Here is a 26,515-nt window from a genome sequence, read left to right as displayed (position 1 = left end):
TTGCTTTCCCTCTCACTCCATCCCCTCCCCCTTCCAAGTTCTCCCACTAGTCTTACTGTCTCTGACTATATTCTATCTCTGTCCCGCCCACTCCCCTGACATCAGTCTGAAGAAGGGTCTCGACCCAAAACGTCACCCATTCCTTCTCTCCAGAGTTGCTGCCTGTCCAGCTGAGTTACTCCAGCATTTTATGTCTACCATCTTACTATTTTCTGTCTTTTCATCTCTGGCCTTTGTCCTACCATCTGCCAATCAACCCCCCCCCCCCCCCATCTATATCCACCTATCACTTACCAGGCTTTATCGTGCCCCACCTCTCTTCCAATTTTCTCAGACTACTACAATTAGTCTGAAGAAGGGTCTCAAAATATCGTCTATCCATGTTCTCCAGAGAACCTGACAAAATGCTGAGTTATTCCACCACTGTGTGTATTTTTTTGTAAACCAACATCTGAAGTTCCTTGTGGTTGGCTTCATTATGTTGGTTGCTTTCCTGAAGCAGCATGAACTGTAGATGGATTGTGGGCTATGTGATGGACTGGGCAACATCCACAACTCTGCAATTTCTTGCAGTCTTGAGCAGAGCTGATGCCTAAGCAAACTGTGATGCAACCCAATAGTATGCTTTAGACTGTGCATCTGTAGAAGTGCAGGAACTGTTAAAGACATGCCAAAGTTTCTTAGTTTCCTGACTCAAATTGTTGGTTATATTTCGTCCTAAAAACGAAAAAACGAATTTAAGGATATATACTTACATTGTCCGAAAAAGTTCACTGGACTGATTGTTGGAATGAAGATATTGTCTTATGAGGAACAATTGAGCAGATTGGGTTCAAACACTCATCAAGACACTCATTGAGTTTCGAAGAATGGGAACAGAGGACAAACTGCTGAGGAACTCAGTGGGTCAGGCAGCATTCATTATGGAAATGAACAGATGATGTTTTGGATCAGGACTCTTCTTCAGACTAATGTAGAGTGGGATAGATGGTAGAAAAAAGTGAAGGAAAAGGTGGGGCAAGAGCTGCTGAGTGATTGAAAGATCTGTGTGAGGAAGGGTTAATGGGCAAATGAGTCAGGTAGAGGAAAGAAAGGTGGAGAGGGAGAAAACAAAAAGGTGTGAATGATGGAATCTAATAAGGAAAGAAGGTGGGGTGTGATAAGCAGAACCAGATGGTGAGTAGAAGGAAATGAGATGGAGGTGAAAAATATGGTACCTGGGTTAGGGAGAAGTGGGAAATTAGAGAATGAAAGAGGAGGAAGAGGAGGGATGAGGAAAGGAACTAGGTGACAGGAGTGGGGGTAATTGAAAAAAAGGTGTAAGTATATAGGAGGAGGAGGAGGAAAGCCGGGTGGATAAGAAGGAGGGGGGGGGGGTACCTGAAATTGGAGAATTTAATGTTAATGCTATTGGGTTATAGGCTACCCTGACATAAAATGTGGAGCTGTTCATCTAATTTGCATGTGACCTCACTCAGAGAGTGAAGGAGTCCAAGGACAGATAGGTCGATATGGGAAATGGAAAGAGAAATAAAACGGCTAGCAACTGAGAGCTCTAGCTGGCCTAGCAGATAGTCCAAAGGGTCCCGACCTAAAACTTTGTCTTTTCCATTTCCTTTCCCAAATGCTGCCTGACCCACTGAGTTCTTCCAGCAGTTGTTTTTTGTTCAAGATTGCAGCACCTATCGCCTCTTGTGTCTCCATTTGGAAGAATAGGAGATGACTTTATTGAAACATAATGGCTCTCCGTGGGCTTAATATAATAGATCCTGAGATGATGATTCCCCTCCGTGGAGTATCTAAAGCCAGAGGATAATTTCAGAATTAAGCATGATCATAAGGCCCATCACGTCTACTATGCCATTCAATCATGGCCGATCTATCTCTCCCTCCTAACCCCATTCTCCTGCCTTCTCCCCATAACCTCTGAACTAATCAAGAATCTATCTATCTCTTCCTTAAATATATCCACTAACTTTGCCTCCACAGCCTTCTTGGGCAAAGAATTCCACAGATTCACCACCCTCTGACTAAAGAAATTCCTCCTCATCTCCTTCCTAAAAGAGCTTCCTTTAATTCTGAGGCTATGACCTCCAGTCCTAGACTCTCCCACTAGTGGAAACATCCTCTCCACATCCACGCTATTCAAGCTTTTCACTATTCTGTACGTTTCAATGAGGTCCCCCCTCATTCTTCTAAACTTCAGCGAATATAGGCCCATGGTCATCAAACGCTCATCATATGTTAATATGATGGAAATGAGCAGAGATGAGGGAGAATTTCTTCCCTCAGATGTCTTGAATCTTTGGAATTCTCTATTCTCCAATATATTCAAGTCTGAGATAGAGATTTTTATTCTCCAGGAGAATCAAGGACCGAAGAAACAAGGGGTCAAGGCCAAGATCAAATCGGCCATATTTTATTAAACGGTGGAGAAAACTGAAGAGATAACCTGGCCTACTCCTTTGTCACTTACTCCACCTATCTGGCAATCACCCCTCTCATCTGTATCTATGGGCCAGGTTTTGACCCAGCCCCATCTGTTTTCCAGTTTTTTCCCCCATACTCCATCAATCTGAAGAAAGGGTCCTGGTGTCATCTGCCTGTTCACTCCACAGTAGCTTCCTAACCTGCAGAGTTCCTCTAGCAGCTTGTTTTTTCCCCTCAAGATTTCAGCATCTGCAGTCTCTTGTGTTGCCATTTGGCTGACGCCTGCTGCTTTTTCTTATGTTCGAGTGGGTCAGCTGTTCTGCTCCCTTAAGTGCGGCTGTAATCTACAGGTTGACAACACAGCATTGCGGGCATTAAGTAGTGAATTAAGACGGGAACAATTAACTTGGCTGATGTTGTTTTGACATTGTTAAAGAACCCAAAATGGATTATTTAAGAGGAAGACCAGTAAAAGGCACAAGCAGGATTAAGTGTAGATGGTGGGGAGACTGGTTTGTGTGATGGACTAGGCATTCGATATCTTTCTGCAATTCCTTGCGGTCTTGGGCAGAACTGTTTCCAAACCAAGTTGTGATGCAACCTGATAGTATGCTTTCCATGGAACATCTGAAGAAGAGTATGCATGGTTGGAGATATGCCAAAGTTCCGTAGTCTCCTGAGGGAGTAGAGTTGTGTTGATGTCCTTTTTGGGTGTAGTTTCTATCTACTTGTGCTGCCACCTTCAGTGAGCTATGAACTTGGACTTGGACACCAAGATCCCTCTGGATATGAATGCGGTTAAGGGTCTTGCCAGTAGCTGTATACTCTCCCAAATACATTCTACCTCCCAAAGTGCAACACCTCATACTTGCTCGGATTAAACTCCATCTGACATTTCGCTGCTCATTTGTGCAAAAGATCTATATCCCACTGTATCTTCTGAAAGCCTTCCTCACTGTCTGCAACTCTTCTAATTTAGGTGTCATCAGCGAACTGACTCTGCTGGACCTCTGCTGTTTGTGACATATATAAATGACTTGGACGTAAATGTAGATGGGTTGATGAGTAAATTTGCTGAGATCCCTGTGGAACTCCACTGATCACAGGCCTCCAACTAGAATATCGTCCTTCCACCACAATCCTCTGTCTTCTATGAATGAGCAGGTTCTGAACACATACAACCAAGTCACCCGTGGCTCCCATGCATCATAATCTTCTGGATTAGTCTACCATCAAGGACTTTATCAATAGCCTTATTAAAATCCATGTATACAATATTCACCACCTACTATCATCAATCTCCTTCGTTACCTCCTCAAAAAACTCAATCAAGTTAGTAAGACACGATTTGCCGCATACAAAACCATTCTCGCTATTTCTAATTGGCAAATTCTCTTCCAAATAGATGAAGAATCCTCTCCAATCGGTTCCCTACCACTGACATGAGGCTCATCGGCCTATGGTTCCCTGGATTCTCTCTACCTCCCTTCTTAAACAAAGGAACACCATTCACCACTCTCCAGCCCTCCAGGACCTCATCTGTAGCTACAGAAGAAAAAAAGATCCTTGTCAAAGCCCCACAATTTCCTCTCTTGCCTCCCTCAATAATCTGAGATAGATCCAATCAGGCCCTTGGGACTTATCCACCTTAATGTTCTTCAAGAGCATCAGCACCACCTCATCCTCGACCTCAAACTGCCCTAGCATATTTGCATTCTCCACACTGATCTCGCTGACCTCCAAGACCTTCTCCTCGGTGAATCCATTGGAATATTTGTGTTTGGAAGGTCTAAGGCTTGAAATAGGGTTTCAAAATATAAATAGACTGATCTTATTGATTTTTAAATAAACTATTTTTGTGATAGAGAGATTACCAGATGGTATGATCAGCTCAAGTGTTAAATAGCATTAGTATTTCAAAAATGGTGCAAACACTCACACAATAGTATTTGAATGCAGATAATAATAAGTTGCGCATAAATGAAGTGAGCATTCACAATTCATAAGATACAGTCTCAAAAGGACGCAGGCTTCTTCAGAGTTTTCACAGAATAGAAATAGCCACTAAATAACACAGGTTTGCAGCATCCTTCATTGGGACATTTCCAATTTCCAGAATAGACACAATTCAAACACAAGATAGGATTTAATCTCAAATTATTTCATGGAATCGGGCATTACTAGCAAGACCAACATTTATTGCTCAGTCCTAATTGCCCATGAATTGAGTATCTTATTGGGCTAGTTCAGCCAAAAGTTAAGAGTTAATCACATGATTGCAAGTCTTGTGTCAGATGTATGGAAACAGCAAAGACAAGAGATTTCTATCTCCAAAGCACAATACTTAATCAATTGACTTTTTTGATCACTGCTACTATTAATTTTTAATCTAGATATTTAATTAACAATTTAAATTCCGAGGCTGCTAAGGTGCAATATGAACTCATATATCCAAAATAATAATCCATATTATTAGGTAATTTCTGATTTATCATTACCACTATCCCACTACACCCAATAGGTGAAGTATTTCTTATAAGGGTTATCACCGCATCAGTCACAGATCTCTGCTTCGTGATTAGTTTAATTGAACGTTTTATTCCCTCCATGCTTTTTAAACAGTATACTCTTTTTTTCTGTTAGATCCTTACAATAACTGCAGAGGCAAGGTACAGCTTGTTAACAAAAAGTCGGAAACTGCAGATGTGGAATTGCTTTGTGTCCCTAATGCATTTCTCCGATCATGTGGGATACTTTGACAATGATGCCGGCCAAATGGAAAAAGCTTCACAGTTCCCAAGGGTTCACAAATTGATCTCAGCATTTCTGAACTGTAGTTCTATAAACTAAGGCTGTCTTTATAACAAGAGTCACTTTTACCACAGGCATTCATTACATAAACATTTGTGTCTGATATTATGGAAATCATGCTATATATTTGTGGTTTGTGCACATTCCTAGGTGGTGATGTCTTTCTATTTCTCAGTGGGTGTTGGGATAAATGTGACTGTGGTCTGCGTGCATGTCTAAAGAGGTTGAAACATAATGCCTGCCTGTCAATGTGAGTCCTACTGTGAACTTTGCAATCAAATAGAACCTAATATTTCCAGTGAGCAAAGAAAATACAAAGTCAAAAGGCTGCCAATAGTGGGCGCATAAAATGGTCTACAAACTTAGCAAGTCTATTTTTTATTAATGCTGCAAGCTTTGCAATTTTTGAACTGCATGAATACAAATACACATTACAGTATTTCCCATGTTGTCTTTCTTCCATACTTTGAATGTGAACTCAGTCTCTTTTGTCTTTACAGAGAAGTTATTTAATATCAGAAGTTATTTTTAAATGTTGGATACAAATTAAAAATAGTAGTTATTCATTCTAAATAGTTTTGGTAACATTTATGTAAACCTCTGCTGGTAATTAAGTTCATTAGAATAGCTGATGGAATACCTTCCTTTCATCTTCCTGGAAGCTGAATGTAAGATAGCTTAGTAATTTAATTAGTTTTCTCAAACAAAAGTGTTGCACTATCAGCTGCTTCAGAAAAACTGCCTGACTTGGCTTTCTTTGTCATCCTTTCCATTTCCTACATGACCTCAGCACCACACACAGCAACCCACCATAATCACCAGTTTTCCTGAATCTTCAGCCATTTACATTCATAAAATGGGTCTTCAATCTAAGCAGTTTCCAACTATCGCAAATAATATATAAATGTATCTTGATAACAACATCTGTTATTGTAATACTTACAACCAACTGGCATCACCTTTCACAGGAATGGCATTGGCTGGAGTCACTTGAGAAGAACACCATGTGCAGGTTCCCCACCCAATGAGGGGGAGGGGAAGAACAATGGAAGACCCTGGTGTAGGGGGACTGCCATGAGGGAGGTGAGGGGAGAATAATGGACATTTGGGGGGGACGGGACAAAGGACAATGGGGACCCGGCATGGGGGAACCACAGGGGGGGGGGGGGGGGGGACGACAAAAGGGGAGCCGGCGTGCTTTGTAACTTTGTCAGCGCTGTAGGTAGCCGCTATTGGTATACATTGTGTATGCAAAGAATTTCACTGTGCCTAGTCACATGTGACAATAAAGTATTCCTATTCCTAAATCGCAACCATTCTGACCTCGAGATATATTCTTCATTATCACTGGATATAATTCAGGAATTCCTTATTTAACTGTATTATGGGACTAATATCCACTAATTAAAGAAGAGGGTTTACCAATTATCGATGGACCAAAGATGTTCACATCATGAGTATGAATTTAAAAAGGCATAGTTTTAAACATGAACACTTTCCAGTTCAAGATGCACATACAAAGCAAATATACAGAGAAGAAAGGATTATTGTTCAATTTTAAATAGCATATTACGATTATATGCTGAAGCTAAAATTACACTTCCCATTACACACGGTTTGACAGAAGGTAAAGAACTGCCAGTTCTGAGACGACACGATGATGAGATGCCAAACAAATAAATAGCAAAAAAATCCAAGAAATAACTGAGCCAAGCTGTGCCTTGGGTAATGGAATAATCAGAACGAGTTCAGAGTTGTAAGTGCAGAATACTACTCAATGATATTATTCAGAAGCAACTGAAGAATTAAAATTCAGATATTTCTAACCATGAAGTCTGGAAAAACAATTTTGAAACATTATTTAAACTAATCAAATCTCAAAGCCAGCTAAGATTGATCTGGTGCTCTAATTTGAACAGTCAGCCAATCATAGAATTGCAGTGAGATCCCTGCATTTTAAATGTAACATTAAACGAGCAGGCTAGAAATGAACTGAAAAACATTATGTCTGGTTTGGACATTTTATAGCAGAATACATAAATGGAATGGCTGAACAGAAATTATGTGTGATTAAATCTATCTTATTAAAGGTAGCTCTTGGCAATTCTATAAAGGCACTTTAAGAAACAAAATCAAGATGGAGCAATGATCATACTAAATTACTCACCAAAGTTAAATGTGCAGAATTTTGAGTTGGTGGATCTAATCAAATGTTAAACTCCAAAGAGAAGTTGCTCAAAGGGGCAGTTTGTGCTCTTTCAGGCATGACAATGTTTTGTCGCACTTTTGCAGTAAGCCAATCAATCAAATTATTTTCTGCTTTCAAAAAGAAAACTTAGAGCACAATAAACATGCCCAAAGTCATCCACTCTTCAAAAAAATTTAATGACACTGGAAAATCAGCCAAGAAAAATTATATTCCACTGACAAGCAGTAGAGAAGGATTACACCTTTAAAAATAAAATTTATAGAAATCATCAGTCCAAAAAGAAAGTCTCGGAATACTGAGCCAAATCTTTGTCCCCCGACCCCACCCCTCAACTCCCACTGCCTCATTACAATGAATTCAAGATAAGCTACTTCAAATTGTTAATCACTTGTTCAATGTGCCTGAATTGCCGATTATTCCATAGATGAGGAAGAGTGCGCACTTCAGAAATGAATTCTGGGGGACTTGAGAAGTGAAGATGAGGGAGTAAAAAGAGTAACAGTTGTTGAGGATGCTCTGGCTAAAATTGGACAAATAAGAAAGGTTACAAAATTGCATTCTTGTATCAAAAAGGGCTTGGAGAATGCATGAATATCAAATAGACACAAAATATCCTTCCAATAGTTGTTGCTGAAGTATGAAGAGTCAGGATCATAATTTCTCAGGATGAGCAGCATAACATATTTCACTGAGGATTGATATAACTGTCATGGGCACAGTACCGGATGTTGTGCCATTTATACCATATGTATCATTTCTGTAATATCACTTATGTCAAAGATGAAAAAAGTCTTTCACCAGAGATAAGTTGTATTTCATATTTGGCATTTGCACACTATCAATAGAATAATGATGAACAAGAGGCTGAAATTATGGTTATCCCAAGTTCACAGAGGTTACCTAACATTGGAGAATTTAATGTTCATACCATTGGGTTGTAAGCTACCCAAGTGGAATATGTGATGCTGTTCCTCCAGTTTGCGTGTGACCTCACTCTGGCAATGGAGGAGGCCCGGGATATAAAGGTCAGAATGGGAATTTGGAAGGGGAGATAAAATGATTAGCAACCGGGAGATCCTGTAGGCCTTGAGTGAATGAGTGTAAGTGTTCAGCGAAACAGTCACTAAGTCTACACTCAGTCTCGCCGATGTACAGGTGGCCACACTTGGAACACTGTACACCATAGATGAGGTTAGATATGGTGCACGTGAACCTGTCTCACCTGAAAGGACTACTGGGGTTCGGATGGAGTCGTGGGAGGAGGTATATGGACAGGTATTACATCTCCTGTAGTTGCAGAGGAAAGAGGGGGGGGGGGGGGTTGGGTGGGAAAGGATGAGTGAACCAAGGAGTTGTGGATGAAGACAGAAAGCGGTGAAGATGTGTCATGTATTGTCTTTCTGCTGACTGGTTAGCATTCAACAAAAGCTTTTCACTGTACCCCGGTACACATGACAATAAACTAAGCTGAAACTGATGTGGCTGGTGACAGAATGACAGAAATGCCAGAGGATGATGTGTTGGATGTGGAAGCTGGTGGGATGGACAATGAGGACTAAGGGAGCTCTATCCTTAGAAAAGAAAACTGCAGATGCTGGTTTAAATCGAAGGTAGACACAAAATGCTGGAGTAATTCAGCGAGTCAGGCAGCATCTCTGGAGAGAAGGAATGGGTGACGTTTCGGGTCGAGATCCTTCTTCAGACTGATGTCAGGGGATGGGGCCGGACAAAGATAGGATGTAGTAGGAGACAGGAACACTGGTGGGAGAACTGGGAAGGGGGAGGTATAGAGATTGAAAGCAGGGACTATCTGAAGTTAGAGAAATCAATGTTGATACCGCTGGTGTGTAAACCACCCAAGCGAAATATGAGGTGCTGTTCCTCCAATTTGCGCTGGGCCTTACTCTGGCAATGGAGGAGGCCCAGGACAAAAAGGTCAGATTGGGAATGGGAGGGGGAGTTAAAGTGCTGAACCACCAGAAAATCAGGTTGGTTAAGACGGACCGAATGGAGGTGTTCAGCAAAACGACCGCGGAGCCTGCGCTTGGTCTCTACATCTCCATTTGGATGTCTAGTCACTCTACAACTCCGTCTGGATGTCCAGTCACTCTACACCTCCATCCCCCACCTGGAGGGTCTTAAAGCCCTCCGTTTCTTCCTCGACCACAGAACCAGCCAATTTCCATCTACCAATACTCTCCTCAGCGTGGGGAAGAGAGCGGAAGTGGCGGCGCCTAACGGCTGCGGCTCGCTAGCAGTCTGTTCGTCTTTTTTCCTTTTTTTTTGTTGTGTGTCGGTGTTGGGATGGTTTTTTTTTGGGTTTTTTTGGTTGTGTATGTGTGGGGGGTGGTGGTGTGGTGGGGGGGGGTGGGGGAAACTTTTCTCTTCCTCACGGCGCGGGGTGCGGCTCGGCTGCGGGGCCTAACATCGCCCGGTGCGGCTCGGCCGCTGGACTTTACATCGCCCGGTGCGGCTTGGCCGCTGGACTTAACAGTGCCCGGTGCGGCTCGGCCGCAGGACTTTACATCGCCCGGTGCGGCTTGGCCGCTGGACTTAACAGTGCCCGGTGCGGCTCGGCCGCGGGACTTTACATCGCCCGGTGCAGCTCGGCCGCGGGACTTTTCATCGCTGGTGCGGCTCGGCCGCGGGACTTAACATCGCCCGGTGCGGCTCGGCCACGGGACTTAGCTGCGCAAGGCTTGGCCGCGGGGACTGTGCGGGTCGGTCGTGGACGAGCTGTCTGTCCGTGGGCGTGGGGAAGAGAGTGGAAGTTTTGTTGCCTCCATTACAGTGAGGGGGTGTTTGGAGTCACTGTGATGGACGTTTGTGTTGGGGTTATGTGTCTTGTGTTCTTTTTTTCTATGACTGCTATGTAGTTTCGTTCGGTACTTCGGTACCGAATGACAAATAAAGCTCTGTTATACTGTTATACTGTTATACTGTTATATTACCCTCAACAACTTCTTCGACTCCTCCCACTTCCTCCAAATCCAAGGCATAGCTATGGGCACTCACATGGGCCTCTATGTAGGGTACGTCAAACAATCCCTGTTCCAGGCATACACTGGCCCTAACCCCAAACTCTACCTCCACTACATTGACGACTGCATTGATTCTACCTCTTGTACCCATGCACAACTCACTGACTTCATCAATTTCACCACTAATTTCCATCCTGTTCTTAAATTTACTTGGACCATCTCCGACATCTCCCTACTGTTGCTGGATCTCACTATCTCCATCACAGGAGACAGACTTGTGACCAACATCTATTACAAACCTACTGACTCCCATAGCTATCTTGACTACACTTCTTCCCACTCTGTTTCCTGTAAAAACTCTATCCCCTACTCCCAATTCCTCCGTCTACGCCGCATCCGCGCCCAGGATGTGGTGTTCCATACAAGGGCATCGGAGATGTCCTCACTCGTACAGGAACGGGGGTTCCCCTCTTCCGTTATCAATGGGGCTCTCACTAGGGTCTCCTCAATATCCCGTAGCTCCACTCTTGCTCTCCCTCCCCCTATTCGTAACAAGGACAAAGTCCCCCTTGTCCTCACCTTCCACACCATTAGCCGTCGTATACAACATATTATCTTCCAACATTTCCGCCACCTCCAACGGGATCTCACTACTGGCCAGATCGTTCCATCTCAACCCCTTTCTGTTTTCCGCAGACACCGTTCCCTCCGAAACTCCCTAGTCCACTCGTCCTTTCCCACCCAAACCACCCCCTTCCCAGGTATTTTCCCCAGCAACCGAGGGAGATGCAACACCTGTCCCTTTACCTCCCCCCTTGACTCCATCCAAGGACCCAAACCATCTTTCTAGGTGAGGCAGACTCTCACCTGCACCTCCTCCAACCTCATCTACTGTATCCGTTGTGCCAGGTGTCAAACTTCTCTACATAGGCGAGACCAAGCGCAGGCTCGGCGATCGTTTCGCTGAACACCTCCGCTCAGTCCGTCTTAACCAACCTGATTTTCCGGTGGCTCAGCACTTTAATTCCCCCTCCCATTCCCAATCTGACCTGGGCCTCCTCCATTGCCAGAGTAAGGCCGAGCGCAAATTGGAGGAACAGCACCTCATATTTCGCTTGGGTAGTTTACACCCCAGCGGTATCAACATTGACTTCTCAAACTTCAGATAGTCCCTGCTTTCCAAATCTATCCCCTCCCCCTTCCCAGTTCTCCCACTAGTCTTCCTGTCTCCTACTGCATCCTATCTTTGTCACGTCCCCATCCTCTGACATCAGTCTGAAGAAGGGCTACGACCCAAAACATCACCCATTCCTTCTCTCCAGAGATGCTGCCTGACCCGCTGAGTCACTCCAGCATTTTTGTGTCTACCTTCGAGTTCTATCCTTATTTGGTTAGGGGGAAGGGTGAGTGAAAGCAGAACCATGGGACACAGAAGAGATGGAGATGAGGGATCCTTCTCGAGGGAAGGGGGGAAACGATGTTTACTAAAGAAACAGGACATCTCGTATGTCCTAGAATGGAAAGCCTCATCCTGGGAGCAGGTGCGACGGATGCGGAGGAATTTAGAGTATGGAATAGCATCTTTGCAAGAGGCAGGATGGGAGGAAGAGTAGTTCAGATACTGTTGGAGTCGGTAGGTTTGTAAACCAGCATCTGCATTTCTACATTTCTACACTTTGACCCATTCTTCGAGTTGCCTGAGTGATATTGCAGAAGTGATACATATGGTATAAATGGCGCAACATCCAGTACTATGCCTATGGCAGTTACATCAGTGCTTGGTGAAATAAGTAATGTCACTCAACCTGAGAAATCATGATCCTGACGCTTCATGTTTCAGCAACCACTATTGGAAGGGCATTGCCTATCTATTTGATATTTTTAAACTTGTACATTCTTCAATACAAGAATGCAATTTTGCAGCTACTTCCTTATTTATCCAATTTTAACCTGGGGATCCCAGGTAGTGTATGTGGGATTAAATGTAGGTTATAAATAGCTGATTTAACTATGGGGAGTAGAGAATAGGAGGCCGGTCAGAATCTTATTTCTATACAAATTGAATAATGGAAAAATAGATGGTGGGGAGATGGAATAGGTGGGCCTTGTGTTTGAGATGACTCTCAACTTGAAGTCAAAATGGTTGTTAGCAGTCTGCTTCAACTTGACAAATGGTAGTGGAATGAGATGGAATTGGTTCAGAGCATATGAAGTTAATGGATGAGATTAAAGGTAACTTCTTTCTTTTCAGTGATTAACTATGTAATACTGGAGATCATCCAGGGCACAATGTTGGACATGTTAAAAGCAGTGGGGGAGACAAAGGATATGATAAACGCAGAGGTGGGTGTCTTAAAAAAAAAGAACAATTTGGTCTTGTCCAACCGCATTGATCCAATGGCAAAGAAAGCACACCAAAGGCTCTACGTCCTCAGAAGACTAAGGAAATTTGGCCTGACTCATCACTCTTACCAATTTCTGCAGATCCACAAAAAATGCATCCTATCACGAAGCATCACGACTTGGTTTAGCAAACACTGCCCATGACAACAAGAAATTGCAGAGAGGGTGGATGCAGCTTAGTCCATTACACAAACTGCCCCCCTCCTCATCAACTCCATCTACAGTTCATGCTGCCTTGAGAAAGCAACCAACATAACCAAGGACCGCTTACACTCCAGTCATTTCCACCTTTCCTCTCCTGTCAGAAAGAAGATACAAAATCTTGAAAGTACCTACTACCAGATTCAGGAACAGCTTCTTCTCCACAGTTATTAAACTACTGAATGGACCTCTTGTAAGCTAAGGGCATTTTAACAATCTTCTAACCTACCTCGTTTTAGCTCTGTGTACTTTCTTGGTAGCGGTAACACTATATTCTGCACACTGGTTATTTTTCTCTTTGCACCACCTGTTGTAGTTGTGTATGACTTGATTGTACTTACTGTATGTATGGTGTAAGTTGACTAGATAGTATGCAAGACAAAGTTTTTACTTTATCTTGATACATGTGACAACAATAAACCAATCGCAATATCTATGCTTCTCCATTAAATCTGAAAAAATTATAATATCTATGCTGTACTCTTCCCATTGGCAGAACCTTTATATCCATTGTCAGTGACGATGTCACCAGTGCCTGAGGACCTCGGTCCAACTCCATTCTCCCAACTCTTCACCCATTCAGCCTTATACATTGGTTATTTCCACTCATCACATCTTAATTAATTATGTTGAATGATTCTTTGCAACTCAGACTAAAACCTATCCATGAACGAACTATAACATCCACATCCAATTCTAGCCTGATACCACATCGGTTTATCAACAAAATACTAATTTTCACCCCATCAGTTTGTAAAACTCCATAATCTTCTTCATCTCCTTGCCAAACATTTGTTCCTGCAGACTGCAACTGCAGTAATTTTGCCTGCTGTTCTGAAGATAAATGTATATGGAGGGTTGGAAGTAGATCCCTTTAGCATCAGGCAAATATTTATATTCACATTTATTTTTATATTTGTTGCAGTAATATTTTAGTTCAATGCAAGATATTGGCTAACAATATATGTTAGGTGTACAGTTAAATGTAGCCTGGGAGCACATCTATTTCCCCATGCATCCAAACATATTGATTTCTACTTGGTGAAGGAGAATGCTTTCCCTCGACAGATAATGTATACCTCATCTACAACTGAAAAATCAATACCAATTCTTTTAAAATAAAGATTCTTTCTTTTATTGCCGGTAACACAATGCCCGGTTCATCAATGGGTTCACTATCTGTTTACTCTACCCTTTCATATCTAAAAAGAGGTGCTCCATAGAAAACAGAAGTATAAAATTCACACCTTATCTTAAAAGATTACTTGAACACTAAACAGAATGCTTAGAGTAAGGAACATGTTAAGAATAAATGTGTTAACATTGCATTAATGCTATGCAACGGGTAGTGTGGCATAATAGTTAAATTACTGAACAGATTTGGTCTGGAAAATTATACTGATTGATAAAGACCTGATGTCATACTGGCAGCTGGGAATTTAAATTCAAGCAGTTAAATAAGTCCTTAATTAAAAACTAGTTATTAGGAATGGTAATCACAAAACCACTGGGTGGTTGTAAACCCATTTGGTTTACTAATCTCATACCTCTCCGACAGGCACCAGTTCATCTCCATTAATAACTGCAAATCCCCCACCGCTCCCCTCCCCCAAGGTGTCCCCCAAGGTTCAGTTCTTGGCCCCCTCCTCTTCATCCTGTACCTGTTCCCCCTTGGTCAATTAATCCGCCGTCATGGTCTCAAGTTCCACTGCTATGCCGATGATATCCAGCTCCTCATCTCCACCAAGTCAATCTCCACCACTACGCACTCTACCCTGACAAACTGCATCACTGAAATAAAATCTTGGCTTCAATTCAATTTTCTCAAACTCAATTGCGACAAATCTGAAATCATCATCATTGGACCAAAAACCCTCACCAAATCCACCCACAACTTCACCCTCAATATTGATGGTTTCCCAGTATCCACCTCCCCTCACATCCGAAATCTTGGAATCATCCTTGATCAAACCCTCTCCTTCGACAAACACATCAAGCACATCACCAAGACAGCCTTCTTCCACCTCAAAAACATCGCCCGTCTCCGTCCATCCCTCTCCTCCACAGCTGCTGAAACCCTCATCCACGCCTTCATCACCTTCCGTCTGGACTACTCCAACAGCCTCCTCTATGGTTCACCCTCAAAAATCATCAACAAACTCCAACACATCCAGAACTCCGCTGCCCGTCTACTCGCCCACTCCCCGATCCGTGACCATATCACCTCCGTCCTTTACAAGCTCCACTGGCTCCCCATCCCCCAGAGAATCCAGTACAAAATCCTCCTCATGACATACAAAGCCCTCCATAACCTGGTCCCATCCTACCTGACTGACCTCCTCCACAGACACACTCGCACCCGTACCCTCCGCTCTGCTGCTGCTAACCTCCTGTCCCCCCCCCCCCCCATCCGGACCAAACTCAGATCCTGGGGGGACAGGGCTTTCTCCATCGCTGCTCCCACCCTCTGGAACTCACTACCCCAAACCGTCAGAGACTCCTCCTCACTCACCACATTCAAAACATCACTGAAGTCTCATTTGTTCAGCACTGCCTTCAATCACTGACCGTTACCTCTCCTTCTTTTTCCTTTTCTCTTCGTTAACTCATTTATCTACTTATTTTCTTTTATGTCTTAGTAAACCTTGTAAAGCGTCTTTGAGTGTTAGAAAAGCGCTATATAAATGTAATGTATTATTATTATTATTATTATTCAGGGAAGATCTAATTCTGACTTAGGATAGACCATATTTCCAAAACCCCAATAAGGTGTTTGGCTCTTAAATGATTTTTGAAATATTCATTTTGTGGGGCAATTAGGCTTGGGCAAATAACAGTGGCCTAGCCAGAAAATTTTCCATCCCAGGAACACATTGATTTTAAATGGTCAAATGTGCTGATGAAGCATGTAACTCTTCTAATGTAACATTCAACTAAATTTACTTTTTGTGGAGGACTTAACATCTGCTAACAGAATCAACAGAAATACTTGTGGGGAAATGGTGAGAGCACCACATACTGCTGCTGGAAATATCAATGTCAGTGTGTTCAAACTTCAAACCTATGTGCACAAATCAGCTGCCAATGAAAATGCACATCAAAATGACATTTGCCAGGTATAATATAGCCAACAAGTAAACAACAAAGGAAATTTGCTCAGTCTTTATTTCCCCACCATATACAAATTGCCTAAATACTACTCAATTTATTTTTACAAAAATATTACAATCTAAAATTGCCATCCATAGAAATTATTAAAATCAAAGATCGCCCACTAGATCTACTGATATTCAATCTGTTTATGTCTTTACTTTTATTACCAGGCTTAAAATGAAAAAAAATCCCAAAATTATATGATCAAAAAAAGTTAACTGAATAATCCAGTGGATAAGATTTATATGTGAGGGGAAGGCTGGTGGCTGAGTACAGGGAGGGAAGCCAAACTAAACTTTTAAGGGGCCACCCTAAGTATATCCCTTCCCCATTTTCCCATAGTTTGTGGGGAAAGAAAGCCAGTCATCTGTCATTATTCCATCTAATTTTCGCACATTCTGGTTAGCTTTCTGCAGAATATTAACGGAATTCTCTATAACTACAAGAATACTCAATGATTCTGCAGAGTTTATCATCACAAGCTGAAATGCCAATTCTTTCATGCCTAGGTATTATTGTACCATAAGTCCGTCAAAATTAAGTAAAATCAATTATCTTCTAATTTCCATATCATGAAAGCTTTTCTTTATTTTAGTAGACCAGAGTAGTTCCACTTGATGTAGATATCTCAATACTCTGTCTACCGCCATGTTAAAATAAAGGAAGCAATCCATTTTTGATTAGTTTAATAAGAATGTAAAAATCTTATTCTTAGTCCTGAGAGCCACTTTACAGCTTCACCACTTGTAAGACATTTTAATATGCCAGTACAGTGCACGTATTAGTGGGAGTCATCTTAACAATTTAAGGGGGGGCTGTCCCACTTAGGCAATTTTATAGGCGACTGCCAGTGACTGTCAAAGTCATAGCAGATCGCCAAAAATTTATTTTACCCTATGACAATGACCACGACAATGCCGAGTCAGGTCGATACAAGTTACTTTTTTTGTGAAACTAGCACCAGGCTAAGAGACCACACTGTCTTCGGAAACATCGCGAAATTCCCACGCTTATCAATGCTTCTCCGGCATCCGAATTTTCACTGAAATCACTGACAAGTTTGTAATTACTTGAGAGTTTTGAAATATAGCATCTTGCCCGGGTTAATTGAAAACCAAGCTTCACGGTAACAAGGCATAAACTGGATTGACTTCCAGTTTACTAATAGCAGTATTAAGAAATTTAATTTTAAACGTGGCTAAATGGATTTTTGTGCGAGTGTGGGCATTCCATGAAAATGTACGGGAGATGCATATCTGGTTTCTGGGTTGCATATCTGGGTTGGGAGCCTACTTTAAAAGTAATCGCTGATGGCCATAAAGATCACGAAATTCCCACGCTTACCTGACCGTCAAACTGTCGTCTCCAATCTACCAGTCAAATGTCCCGACGGTAAATAAATTGGTTAAACACAAGTATTTTATGGTATCTTCAAATGACTTTACTTAATTTAATATTACGTGCTTCTAAATGCATCTGCGACAACCTAGCAAACCTGGGGACAGCATGCGACAGCGCCCGCAATAAGCAATGATACCTGGCGACAAGCCAGCTGTCGCCGAGAAATTTAAATCCGGTTAATTTCTCAGCGTCACGCCGAGATCCACTACGATTCTGTGAAGACTCCTCACGATCATGCCCGCGACACCCCAGCGAACTGTCGGCGACAGCCCAGTCACCGGCAGTCGCCTTAAAATCGCCTAAGTTGGACAGGCCCTTTAGAAGGACATAATACTAGCTTTGCTTTGGCATATATTTTCCAGAAAGGATCTCAATGCCATTTCCTTGCAAATGATTTAACAGTACTCAACATGAACTTCAGATCATCCAGGTTTTTAATTTCAAATTGCTTTGAAATAATGACATTTTATATAACTTCACAAGACAGAAACAAATCTGATCCCAAAGTAGAATTCCAAGATGCCTCTCACTGTAAAAATTCTTAAATAACATTTTTAAGATCCTCAGTTTTCAATCTCAATTCATTGACACATTTCCATTAGATACAGTGAGATTTTTTACAGAAATAATCCATATTTTCTTGGAATATTCCTTCCTTTTTTCAATCAAATAACTCAATCCACAAAGATTTCTAACTATCCATTTTAAGTAGAAATTTATAAAGATCAATTTAAAATACATACAGCAGAACCTTATTTCACAATGTCAATGGAACCAAATTTCATAAGCGTTATGGAATCACTGGTCTAATGCATACAGGCAGGATAAATTTCCGACCTAAGTTAAATTTGACTTTTCTGCCTTGCAGTTTTTACAGTGCAGAAGATCAGGAAAACTAAGGAATTGAGGAAAATGACTTGTGATGTCTTGGACCATTTACAAATTACCAAAGAGGAAATATTGGTCGTCTTCAAGCACAGTAAGATAGATAAATCCCCACCACCACACTAAGTGCATCCTTGAACCTTTGGGGAAGCTAGGGAAGAAATTGTGAAGGCCTTTGCTGAGATATTTTCATCATCCTTTGCCCCTGATGAAGTTCCAGAAGACTGGATGATGGCTAATGTTGTACCACTATTTAAGAAGGGCAGCAACGACAGGCCAGGGATCTACAGACAAGTAAGTCTGACATTAATGATGGGTAAGTTACATGCTGGAATTCTGAGAGACAGGATGTCCCAGCACTTGGATAGACAAGGACTGATTAGGAATAGTTAGCACGGAATCATGTCTCATAAATCTGTTAGGGTTTTTTTAAGAGGTGACCAAGAGGATTAATGAGAGCAGGAGTTTGGACGTTGTCTATATGGAGATACAAGAGATTGCGAATGCTATAAACTTGAGCAAAAAAACAAACTGTTCGAGAAATTCAGCAGGTTAGGCAGCCTCTGTGGAGGGAAATGGAAAAGCAGATTTTCAGGTCAGGACCCTTCTTCAGTCTGAAACAGTCTGTCCATTTCCCTCCACAGATGTTGCCTGACCCGCTGAGTTCTTTCAGTTGTCTTTATGGATTTTAGCATGGCCCTTGACAAGGTTCCTTATAGTAGGTTGCTCTGGAAGGTTAGATTGCCTTGTCCAGAGAAAGCTAGCTAATTGGATACATAATTAGATTGATGTTAGGAAGCAGAGGGTGAGGATGGAAGGTTATTTTTCAGATTGTAAACTACGATTGGTGCTAGGCCCATTGCTGTTCATCATTTTTTAAACACTTTGTATGATAATGTACAAGACATGGGACGGTAGGTTTCCAGATATCATTAAAATAGGAGGTATCATTGACAGTGAGGAGGTTATCAAAAATTACAAGGGGTTCTTGATCATCTAGATAAGTGGGCTGACAATGGCATTCAATTCAGATAAGTAAGAGGGGTTACATTTTGGAAAGTCAAACCAAGGTAGCACTTTCAGTGAACAATGTGGACTAGAATGAAAGGTAGTACGAGTACAAGAACATAGTTTCCAGAAAGTGGTGTCACAGGTAGACAGGGTGGTGAAGAAGGCATTTGGCATGCTGGCCTTCATCAGTTAGGGATGTGAGTAAAGGAATTATGTTGCAATTCTACAAGATGGTGGTGAAACTGTACTTGGCGTACAGTGTACAGTTTTAGATACCTGCTTTTGGAAAGACATCATTTAGCTGGATAGAGTGCAAATAAGTTATATAAGCATGTTGCCAAGACTCGAGGGTGTGAGTTATAGAGCAGGGATTGGGCAGGCTAGGATTCTATTCCTCAGGAGCATAGGCAACTCAGGGATGACCTTATCAAGGTGTACAAAAACATGACGGTCATAGTTAAGGTTAATGCATAGTCTTTTCCCAAGGAAGGGGAATCAAAAACATGAGGGCATAATTTTAAAATGAGAGAGGATGACTTAAAAGAGGTCTGACGGACAATTTCTTCACTAAGTGGATTAGTATGTATATGGGATGAGCTGCCAAAAATGTGGCTGAGACAGATACAATAACAATATTAACAACATGACTTAAAAGAGGTATGTAGGTTAATTGGCTGGGTAAATGTAAAAATTGTCCCTAGTGGGTGTAGGATAGTGTTAATGTACGGGGATCGCTGGGCGGCACGGACTTGGTGGGCCGAAAGGGCCTGTTTCCGGCTGTATATATATGATATGATAACATGAAAATTATTTTGAAGCTTTGCATCTGCAGCCTAACCCACCTCCAGTTTAAATTCCATTTGGAATATTTTCGAGGACCAAGAACCAAAACCCAAAATGAAAGAAATCAGAATTTATTATAAGCTATGGTTTTAAAAACAAAAGCAAATTAGGTAGTTACAGAATTAAATCAAGATATCTAGAGTTTGGCACTTGATGAAAACCTCTCTATGAAAATTACATATAGTCCAACTTTTGCATACTGATCAAAATACCGCATCTAAGCTTGTTCCATTTGGCCCATATCCCTCTAAACCTTTCTTATTAACGCAGCTGTCCAAATGTCTTTTAAATGCTGTTATTATACCTGCTTCAATGACTTTATCTGGTAGTTCATTCCATATAATCATCACCCTCTTCGTAAAGAAGTTGCCTCTCAGGATCCTATTAAATCTTTCCCCTTTCATCTCAAACATACCCTCCAGTTCTTGATTCCTCTACACCGGGAAAAAGACAATATGCATTCACCCTAGTTATTCCCTGTGATTTTATAGACCTCTATAAGATCAACCCTCAGTCTCCTGCATTGCAAGGAACAAAATCTTTGCCAACTGAACCCCTCCCTATAGCTTAATCCTGAGCACATCGTCATAAATCTTCTCTGCATTCTTAATTTCTTATGTTCTTATATGCTGGTTTTAAGATCTGAGCCAGTATATTTTGCAACAATTGGCAATATTGTCAATTGGAGATATTGTTAATCAACAAAAATTGCCTGAAGGTCTGGTCGTGGAAAGTTCGGTATGGCATAATTACATGGTTATGGCTATTTAAATCTTACTTGTAACTTAATAAAGAAGAGTTATTTAAATCCATAATACCGCAAAATAAAATTTTAGTAAAGATTAACAATGAATATTTTCACAAAATTAGAATTTCCAAACCATGTTAAGCATATTTTTAGAGTACACGGAAAACAGATGCAGTAAGATGATGAAACCATTGTACCAACATTAACTGGTAGCTTTTCTTACCTTAGTGTCCGCAAGTCCCATAGTTTGATCCCGTCAGTTACAGCGGTAGTCAGAAAGAGATTATAGAAATCTGAAGGCTGACTACTAAACACTGAGCCCTGAAACAAGAGGAAGGAAGTTAATTATAAGCGATTTACAATGATGATACTGAAAACTAAATTTAAAAACAAGTGTCTGAATAGCTTGGGAAAAAAATCCTGAGATTTGAAGGGAAAGAAGATTGCTTTCATTAACAACATTAATCAAGCAATATGCTATTAACTCAAGTTAATGTTCATCTATAATAATTAGGAAGGTCTTCCAGGGGAAATTTCTGAAATAGTTTCACAAGGTTCAGATTTGCATGAATTCCTTGTTCACATGAAGCTCACAGGATAAACAGTATACCTACAGTAATGATAAGTACAATGACAAGCTCAAACCAGCAGAATGGTGCAAGATTGTAATACAATCCTAAGTAATACCCAAAAAAGTACAATAATGGAATAACTGAACTGATGGAGGTAAATAGTAAGAGTACAAGGCAACATCTATGGGAAGGGAGGTGCGAAAGAGGTGATTAGTTCAAGAGGCTGATAGCAGTCAGGAAGATGCTGTTCTTAAGTCTGGACGTCTGGGCTTTCAAACGCCTGCACCTTCTCCCAAAAGGTATACTAGAGAAAAGGGAACAGCCAACGAGGAAGAACTGACGATATCTCCAGGCTTACTAATGCAATACACCATGGAGATGGACTGAAAAAAGATGGACTGGCCTGTGTTCACCAATCTCTGCAGGTTCAGGTAGTCAAGAGCAAAGCTACTTCCATACCAGCTTAGATGCATCCCATCAGAATATTTTCTATAACACAACTGTAGAAAGTAAATACACTGTTGCCCTTTCTTGAACCCCACATCAGTGCAAAAGGATAGGTTAGGATAACAGCAGATGATATGGATCACTGGAACCTTGAAGCTGTGACCCTCTCTACAGCAGCTCAGTTGATGAGGACAGGGTTGTGTTCACCCCCTTGTTTCCTTAGGTCAACAATCAACTCTTTCATCTTCATGATATTAAGGGCTAAGTTATTGTTCAGACACCATGTTTTTGAGCTCATTCCTGTATTGCATCTCATCGTTGTTGTAGATCCAGCGGACAGCAGTGATACCATTGGCAAACTTAAAGATCGAGTCGGTGCTGTACATTGGTGCTGTCATGGGTGTACAGAGGGTAGAGCAAAGGAATGAGCCCGCAACCCTGAGAGACACCTTTGCTGAGAGTCAGGGTCATTAAGGAAATTAATAACCCTGAGGAAATATTATGACCAATTCTAACCAACTGTGGTCTGCCAATCAGCAAGTCCAGAAGCCAGTTGCAAATGGAGACCCCACAGCTAAGAGACAGAAGTTTAGGAATGAGCTTATTCAGTATTTTGATATTAAAGGCTGAGCTTTAGTCAATGAAGAGCATCCTGACATAGGTGATCCTTGTCAAACTAATTCAGAGCTGAATACAGTGCAAGTGCGTTGACGTCCATGGAACCATTTTACCTGCATGCAAATGCAAGGGGTCCCTAAATTGTCCAGAACACTGGGCACAGATGTGGACTATTTACAGTCTTTCAAAGCACTTTATTTTTGTTGCAAGACCCTGGAAACTTTTGAAAACAAGGTTGAGAATTTTAAAACTTGGGAAGTGCTATGCCAGGAATTCTGAAAAGTGTCACAACACCAGAGAAATAGCAGTTGAATTTCACCATATTTCTGAGTGATTTTAAATAGGCAAACTGAGCTCACAATCTCCTTCCTACTCACATCAGTTCAATCTGCAAAAATGATTCATTCCACCTGTACAAACATAACAAGCTCCTCCCCTACTGTCACTAAAATTTGCAGATGGCCATTGATTTCTTTGACCTAAGAAACTTTTGAACATAAGAAAACGCAGCAGGAGCCTTAAAGCCTGTCCCACTGTTCATCAAGATCTGGGCGGATCTGCCAGCTTAGTGCCATTTTCCTGTACTATCTACAAACTCCTAAATTTCCTTAATATCCAGGAAATTCTTAAGACTCTTAAGATTCTGAATGACCTCAATGGCTACTCTTACAGTTTAGTTTATTGTCACATGAACCGAAGTACAGTGAAAAGCATTTGTCGCGTGCTATCCAGTCAGCAGAAAGACAATACTGAAAGTTCCTGGATAGAGAATTCCAAAGAGTCACCCCTCTGTCTGGAGAAATCTCACTTTGCCTCAATCTTAAACAAAATCTTCTTATTCTCCGATCATGTCTGCTGGCCCAAGATTCCTCTGTCTGGGGAAATCGGCTTCCTGAATGCAGCTAATTGAGCCCTTCAAGAATTTTTGAAGTTTTGGTGAAATCCCCTCTCATTCTTAGAAACACTAAATAATGCAGTCCCTGGTCTACTCAAATTTTAAAAAAATACTGGAAACTCTTAGCCAGTCATGCAGCATTTTTTTGGAAAGAGAAACAAAGATAACATTTCAGGTCAAAGGCTATTCGTAATTCAGATTTCTCATATCATATCTTGCCATCCCTGGTTACCAGACTAGTAAATTTTCACTGCACTCCCTTTTTGGCAAATATCTGTACATCTTTAGCTATGGACACCAAATTTACACACAATACTGCAAATGCAGACTCACTAAATTCCCACAGAATTGCAATAAAACTTCCTTAGTTTTGCAATCTAATTTCATTTTCTTTCCTAATTATTTGCTTCACCTGCATATTTGCCTTCAATGACTTGTGTACAATTGCAACTAGGTCCCATTAAATATAAACACCACCCAATGTCTCACCATTTATAAAAATACTCTGGTTTTCTATTAAGTACACCAAAGGGGATGACATAATTTTCCGTATGATATTCCACCTGTGAATTTCTCAGCCACTTGTTTAACTTGTATCCCCCGAAGCCTCTTCACATTTTCATCTGTACTCACAATCAAACCAAGTTACAAATGAGCAAATATAACATTTCATCCTCTCAGACAGATCGTTCTTAGAGATCATGAGTCCATGTACCGATCCCTGTGGCACCTCACTAGTCACAGCCTGCCAACCTGAAAACATTTTATTATCCCAATCTTAATTTTCTGCATGAAAAAACAATTCTTAATGCAAGTCAGTATATTACTTCCAATTCTATGTGTTCCCCATAATCAATGCTCCAGGCATTTATCAAACGTTTATGAAAAGCCTACAGAAACCCAAATTAACTACCTCCACTAGTTCCGCTTTACCTATATTATTTGTCACATCCTCAAGGAATTCTAGATTTAGCATGTCGTTCAATACTCCATCAAACCTCTACAGGTGTATGGTAGAGAGCACACTGATTGGGTGCATCATGGTCTGGTCCAACACTTCAATTGTCCAAGAACAAAGGAGGCTACAGAAAGTGGTGTGCATTGCCTGGTCCATCACAGGTATTGGCAATATCATTGAATCGATTTACAGGAAGCTCTGCCTCATGGAGACAGCTGACATCATTAAAGACCCGCACCAGATCGGTCATGTTCTCATCTCGCCTCTACCCTCGGAAAGAAGGTACAGGACCCTGAGAACAATTGCCTTTAGGTTCAGGATGGTACAGTGGTGTAACGGTAGAGTTGCTGCCTTATGGTGCCAGAGACCTGGATTCAATCCTGACTAAGGGTGTTGTCAGTATAGAGTTTGTACGTTGAGTAGAGTTTGACCATGTGGGTTCTCTCTGTGTGCTCCAGTTTCCTCCCACATTCTAAAGATATGAAGGTTTGTAGGTTATTGAGCTTCTATAAATTATCCCTAGTGTGTCGGATAGAACTAGAGTAGGGGTGATCATTGGTCAGCATGACCTGGTGAGCCGAAGGGCCTGTTTTCACACTGTTTCTCTGAACAAAACTAAACTAAGGATCTTCTTCCCATCAACCATCAGGCTCTTGAACTACCCTGCACAACCCTAACCACAACACTGCTTCAATAACAAACCACTTTAGACATTGCACTACTAAGGTTGCACTACATACTTTGGTTTTCACGATTACGGTCTGGTTTAACATAACAAATAAATAAAACAATAAATGATCAATTATGTTGTTGCATTCAATATGCCTATAAAGCAGCAGCAAGTAAGAACTTAATTATTCTGGTTCCAGTTTATATGACAATTCAATACTCTTAACCCATGAATTACTCAAACACTATTTTCTCTTCATAAATCAATTTTGACTGCTTAATCCGACTATTCCTTTCAAGAATTTCTGTTATTACATCCTTTAGTATAGATTCTGGCAAATTCGCTACAACTGACACTAGGCTATCGGTAGTTCCCTGTTTGCTTGCTCATCTTCTCTTAAATACTTTGGCCACACTAAGGAAGACACAAACAATCTCCCTGATGTGCTAGGGGACAGAGGACCTAGGGTGATGGAGGAACTGAAGGAAATTCAAATTAGTCAGGAAATGGTGTTGGGTAGACTGATGGCACTGAAGGCTGATAAATCCCCAGAGCCTAGTGGCCTGCATCCCAGGGTTCTCAACGAGGTGGCTCTAGAAATCGTGGATGCATTGGTGATCATTTTCCAATGGTCTATAGATTCTGGATCAGTTCCTGTGGATTGCAGGGTAGCTAATGTTATCCCTCTTTTCAAGAAAGGAGGGAGAGAGAAAGCAGGGAATTATAGACCAGTTAGCCTGACATCAGTTTGGGGAAGATGCTGGAGTTAATTATCAAAGATGTAATAGCGGCACATTTGGATAGCAGTAACAGGATCAGTCCAAGGCAGCATGAATTTACAAAGGGAAAATCATGCTTGACAAATCTTCTGGAATTTTTTGAGGATGTAACAAGTAAAATGGACAAGGGAGAGCCGGTGGGTGTAGTGTACCTGGACTTTCAGAAAGCCTTTGATAAGGTCCCACACAGGAGAATAGTGGGCAAAATTAGAGCACATGTATTGAGGGTAGGGTATTGACATGGGTAGAAAATAATGTGGATAAATGTGAGGTTATCTACTTTGGTGGCAAGAACGCGAAGGCAGATTATTATCTGAATGGTGTCAGGTTAGGAAAAGGGGAAGTACGAGACCTGGGTGTCCTTGTATCTCAGTCACTGAAAGTAAGCATGCAGGTACAACAGGCAGTGAAGAAAGCTAAAGGCATGTTGGCCTTCATAAAGAGAGGAGTTGAGTATAGGAGCAAATAAGTCCTTCTGGAGTTGTACAGGGCCCTGGTGA

General features: G+C 41.4%; 1 protein-coding gene across 1 annotated transcript in view; it reads right to left on the bottom strand.

Moving 5' to 3' along the window:
* wdr27 (WD repeat domain 27) overlaps positions 1-26,515 on the bottom strand; it is a 326,961-nt gene that overhangs the window by 199,918 nt on the left and 100,528 nt on the right. The window contains 1 exon segment of the mRNA XM_078405889.1: positions 21,300-21,397. Coding sequence (XP_078262015.1) covers positions 21,300-21,397 — 98 coding nt within the window.

The sequence above is a fragment of the Rhinoraja longicauda genome, chromosome 9 (genome assembly GCF_053455715.1).
Source record: "Rhinoraja longicauda isolate Sanriku21f chromosome 9, sRhiLon1.1, whole genome shotgun sequence".
In the NCBI taxonomy this organism is placed as follows: domain Eukaryota; kingdom Metazoa; phylum Chordata; class Chondrichthyes; order Rajiformes; family Arhynchobatidae; genus Rhinoraja; species Rhinoraja longicauda.
This window is presented reverse-complemented; position numbering and strand designations above follow the sequence as displayed.